The sequence below is a fragment of the Muscardinus avellanarius genome (assembly GCF_963383645.1).
Source record: "Muscardinus avellanarius genome assembly, chromosome: 3".
Classification (NCBI taxonomy): Eukaryota; Metazoa; Chordata; class Mammalia; order Rodentia; family Gliridae; genus Muscardinus; species Muscardinus avellanarius.
This window is the reverse complement of record NC_137788.1, coordinates 166,187,522-166,192,521: the sequence shown is the minus strand read 5'-3', so window position 1 is coordinate 166,192,521 and position 5,000 is coordinate 166,187,522. Positions and strand designations below refer to the sequence as shown.

The 5,000-nt window shown below is 57.8% G+C and overlaps 1 protein-coding gene across 1 annotated transcript in view; it reads right to left on the bottom strand.

The window, feature by feature from the left end:
• Positions 1-4,336, bottom strand: part of GABRA5 (gamma-aminobutyric acid type A receptor subunit alpha5) — a gene marked incomplete at both ends in the record, with an annotated part of 64,311 nt that extends 59,975 nt beyond the window's left edge. The window contains one exon of the mRNA XM_080692056.1: positions 4,251-4,336. Within this exon, the coding sequence (XP_080548182.1) occupies positions 4,251-4,336 (86 nt within the window). The remainder of the gene's footprint in view (positions 1-4,250) is intronic.
• Positions 4,337-5,000: the final 664 nt, after the last annotated feature.

Sequence of the window (5,000 nt, the reverse complement as noted above, 5' to 3'; positions counted from 1 at the left end):
TTTGCTCCAGCTGGGAGCAGGGAATCGGCCTTGAGTGTGTGTCTGGCAAGGTCCTTGCATGGGCCCGAAGGCCCGGGCTGGCCACGTGTGCAAACACATGAAGAATAGCCTCCTCTTTTCCTGTTCCTAAGTGGCTTGTACAAGGACCCACTTTTAATCGCCAACTGCAAAACAAGGCTTTCCACAGGCTCTTTGAACTGAGACTCCCACGTAAAAAAATAAATCTAACACATTTTTTTCTTTGTCAATAGATAAATCTCAGAAATATATTCAATAGCATTCAATGAATGGGCTCAGACTTTCTGATTGGAAGGATAATCCTCAACTGCAGCTTGTAATTATCACCGGCTGATCCAGTCTGAGAAAGCATGGTAGCGCGGTGCTCTGGAGGATGACAAATTCATTTCAGTTTAAACTTGATGTGATCTGTTTTGCCGTTACATTGATTGCGATATTGTTTCAATGCTGGTTTTTTCCTCTGCCATGTGCTTTAGACTACTGGCCTTGTTAAGAAAATCCTAATGGTTTAAATACCCCTTGTCTCGGCACAGGCGTGGCGGAGGCTGACTATCAGACCAGGCCTCTGGGCTATCGGGCGCTAGACCCGCGCTCTGCTCCATCATTTCAAGCTAATGGCAGGATGATGAAGGCTACGGGAAATGAGCTACTGGTGACCGACCAGGTTTAGAATAGGACTGAAAAGAGAGAAATAATTCAAATTAATTATATCACCGCCAAATGTATTTCCTGGCCGCCAAAGATGCCCGCCTTTCACGAACGCTGCGCATCCAGTCTGTCTGACACAAACCTGGCCCGTGGCCCCTTCCTTCCTCCTCCCATGATGGCCTGCATCCCCTGGCCCTGCCCGGCGCCTCGCCATGTGCCCGGCCATCACGTGGCCTCTGGAGTCCCAGAGTCTGTTCACAGTGGGGCTCGTTATTCCCCTTCCCACCTTGCGTCTGTGCCTGATTGCAGAACTCTTTCTCTAGAGCAAAAAGGCTAGGGCTTACTACGCTACTCCCTCCCCCCATCGCAGGGCATAGGAAAAGCTCTCTACCCCGAAGCACAGAGTGCCTTTCAGCGAAAGAAGGGGCTCGAGGAGTTAAGAGGCAGGACGGCCTATGGGCTGCGGGGGGAGGCGCCCCAGTCACGGGGTGGTGGGCTTCTCCAGCTCACCTCCCCCTGGACAAGGGGGCTCCCCACTGCTCTCCTAGGTGGCTCCCAGAATTCACCCAGGACACGGGACAGAAACCAAACAGAGTCCAACGGGCACTGCACCCAGAGACGGCCATCATCCCCCCGAGACGACCATCATCCCCCCGGAGACAGCCTTCATCCCCCCGAGACAGCCATCATCCCCCCTGAGATGGCCATCATCCCCCCGAGACAGCCATCATCCCCCCTGAGATGGCCATCATCCCCCCCGAGATGGCCATCATCCCCCCAAGACGGCCAGCATCCCCCCTGAGATGGCCATCATCCCCCCTGAGATGGCCATCATCCCCCCGAGATGGCCATCATCCCCCCGAGACGGCCATCATCCCCCCCTGAGATGGCCATCATCCCCCCGAGACGGCCATCATCCCCCCTGAGATGGCCATCATCCCCCCGAGACGGCCATCATCCCCCCGAGACGGCCATCATCCCCCCGAGACGGCCATCATCCCCCCTGAGATGGCCATCATCCCCCCGAGACAGCCAGCATCCCCCCTGAGATGGCCATCATCCCCCCTGAGACGGCCAGCATCCCCCTGAGATGGCCATCATCCCCCCTGAGATGGCCATCATCCCCCCGAGACGGCCATCATCCCCCCGAGACGGCCATCATCCCCCCCCTGAGATGGCCATCATCCCCCCGAGACGGCCATCATCCCCCCGAGACGGCCAGCATCCCCCCGAGACGGCCAGCATCCCCCTGAGACGGCCATCATCCCCCCGAGACGGCCATCATCCCCCCGAGATGGCCAGCATCCCCCCGAGACGGCCATCATCCCCCGTCAAGAGTACAAGTGAGGCAAATGCTTTGAAACTTGTGTGGGGCCTGTCCAAATGGTTCCTATGTCCACTTAGGCAACGTACAAAGGGAGAAGCCTTCCACAAGAAGAGGAATAAATAGGGGCTCGTCGCTTTCATGGTGTTCTTTGTGGCTGTTGAAAGGTACACCCTGCTGGACGCAGTGCGGGGACAGCTGCTGCCTGCGCTTCACTATAACCCTGCTTTATCGAAAGCAGCTGGCCACACAGTCGACCGTTCCAAGCTCTCCAAACCCAGGGTGCTGTGGAAACCCGCCTGCAGCAATACCTCCTAACAGAAGTAATCTCAACTCCTTTGAGAAGTTGCAAGCTATTGCTGACCGCAGGAAAATCTAAAACAGCAAAAATCAGAAACGAGGTAAGCATTCCAGATTAGGAAAGTAGTCAGTAATAGATCCATCCATCCATCTTAAAATCAGATGCCTTAAAGGGTTTGTAATAATAAAGTGTTAGGTCTGAAAAAATACACAAAACTGAGCGCACGGGATGATCCAGGCTGTATAAAAGTGCACAGAGGAGCAAGGAGGGGGGATCAACACGTGAGGGACGCTTCTCTGCTGGTGGAGTTAGAGGCATTTTTCTTTATATATACTTAAACTGTGCCTCACAGGTTTTCTCTAGTTATTAGGTATTGCTTTGCAATATATTATAGAAATTAAAGTCTTCGCACCTAAAACATTAGATCTTTTTCTAGTTAATTTTCTAGACAAATTGAGGGGACACTGACACTCACTGTTTCCTTACAGAAAGCAACAACGACTTGTCTATTTTGAACATAACCTTGGAAAGCTATAGAATTAAGTAATAAATAAAACATGGAACTGCTTCTCATGGCTAAACTCTTCATACACCACACTTCCTTATCTCAGACGTGCATCTTTCAGAAAATAACTTCCTGCCTATTCAATGAAAATTCACAAAAACCCAGATCAGCCAAAATGCCATAAAGAAGCTGTATGTTCTCAGTCCGAGCACATTCTTCAACTCCAAAACATCACTAAATGTACGTAGGCTGTCAGAAAACACTCTGGCGACTTGATAATCGGCTGGAGATACCCTGTAGCCTTCCGTTTACACCCTTTCGCTCTCAAGAAGGCTGTGAACGGCAGAGTTGCTGGTGGTTAACAGCCGGAGGGAGAGACCTTGAAGAGGGCGGCGAGCGCAGCCTTCGTTAACGCCACAGGAAGCCAAGGGCCTGGGAGGGCCATGTCCCCTCCAGACAGGAGGGCACGCCGGTGCTCTTTTCCCAGGCGAGCCGGCGTGGCGCAGCACACCACCTGCCCGTGTTCATGAGTGTGTCTAGGGTGCCTGGGAGACAGTGTACCTGGCTACAGTCACAGCACTTGAGAAAGTATGAAGTCTCTATCTCCCTCTCTGCTTCTTCCTCTGATCAAATCTGGAAGGGTCAGAGGAACAAGATTGTCTCTGGGCCACGCAGCAATGTCGCAGCCGGGAGGGGCACGGCCAGCCCAGGTCCCTGCAAAGCTGCTCGCATTCCGTCCCTCTACCACTGGCACACACGGGACTGACTAGCGCGCTCAGAACTCCAAAGCCCTGAAGTTTATTCCTCACACTCCACCAGCAGGCGCTTTGGTGAGGGGGCCGTCCTGGGTCGGAGAGGGCAGGGGAAGAAGTGAGCCTCCCAAGAACATCCCTGGGGGTCTGATGAGAAAGGGTAGCATGGGGGCAGGTACTGCAGGCCGAAAGGACAGAGGCTGCTGGAAATGACTGTGCCCCAACCTCAGGGGCTCGCCCGCACCTCCAGAGCCTGTAGCTCATGACTTCTGCGCCTGCAGCTAGGCGGGCAGGTCCGGGGCTTTGCCTCGGGCCAGGACAACTCCGAGTCCTTTTAACGCCACATGCACCCAGCGCAGGCCTGGCTCCAGAGGCAAGTTCAAGGAGGCAAGCGGGAGGCTGCGGCCCCAGGCAGCCACGGCCCTTGGGACCTGGGATCCCTGGAGGAGGAGACCTGGCTCAGAAGCCATTCTCCATGTCCACTTCTTAAAACAGGCTGCCTCTTCTCTCTGACTCATTCCAGAGCCTTGCTCAGGAGGAAAGCACCGGTCAGGGTCAAGGACCCTTCATTTATTCTCAACACACTGAAGGGCTGCAAAGGCAGGACGGGGCCTGCTGAATGGCCGCCCCCCCCCCCCGAGTCTGAAGACACGGGTCTCAGAAAGGCACAGTCGCCAAGGAAGAGCCCCGGAGAAAACTTACCCAAAGTGACCGGACAAGTTCACCGAGACGCACACGAGGAGGAGGTGTCTGATCATGGTAAAGCTCGGGGACATTTCATTGTCCATCCCCAGCGGCAGCGTGGCGGGCAGGTGGACGGGCGCGCGGCTCCCCTCTCGGTCGTGGGGCTGGAAAGCACACAAAGGGAGGCGCGTGAGAAGGGCTGTTTTCGTGTGACTCCGCTGGAACCAAGTCCCGGCTCCCGGCCACAGTTACCGAGGACGGCGGCCGCCATCCGCGCCTGCCAGGTGTGCCGGGCGCCTCGCCGGGGGCAGCAGTGCTGACCCTCGCAGCCCGGCTGGGTCTCGCCGCAGCTCAGGGTGCGGGGCGCCCCCGGCCTGTGCGCCCTCCCCGCGGAGCAGGACGCCGGCCCCCGCCCTGCCCGGCCCGTCAGACCCGCACGTGGAGCGCGCCTACCTCGGGGCCGCGGCGCGGGGCTGGAAGTCGCGGGGAGCACACCGGGGAGCACTCCGCGGGGAGCACACCGGGGAGCACTCGGCGGGGGCTGAGCGGCCGCCCCGCAGCCCGGGCGCCCGTGCCACGCTGCGCAGGAGGCTGCGGCGGGCGGCAGCGGGCAGACCCGGGGCGGGGGCGGCGCCCGAGACCCCCGCTCCCCGCCGGCTCCGGCCGGGCACACAACAGGTGCCGGGCGGCCGCCGCCCCCGCGGGCCCCGCCCCGCCCCCGGCCCGCGAAGTTGGCGGCCCCCGCGCCCCGCCGCTCACCTGCCGCGC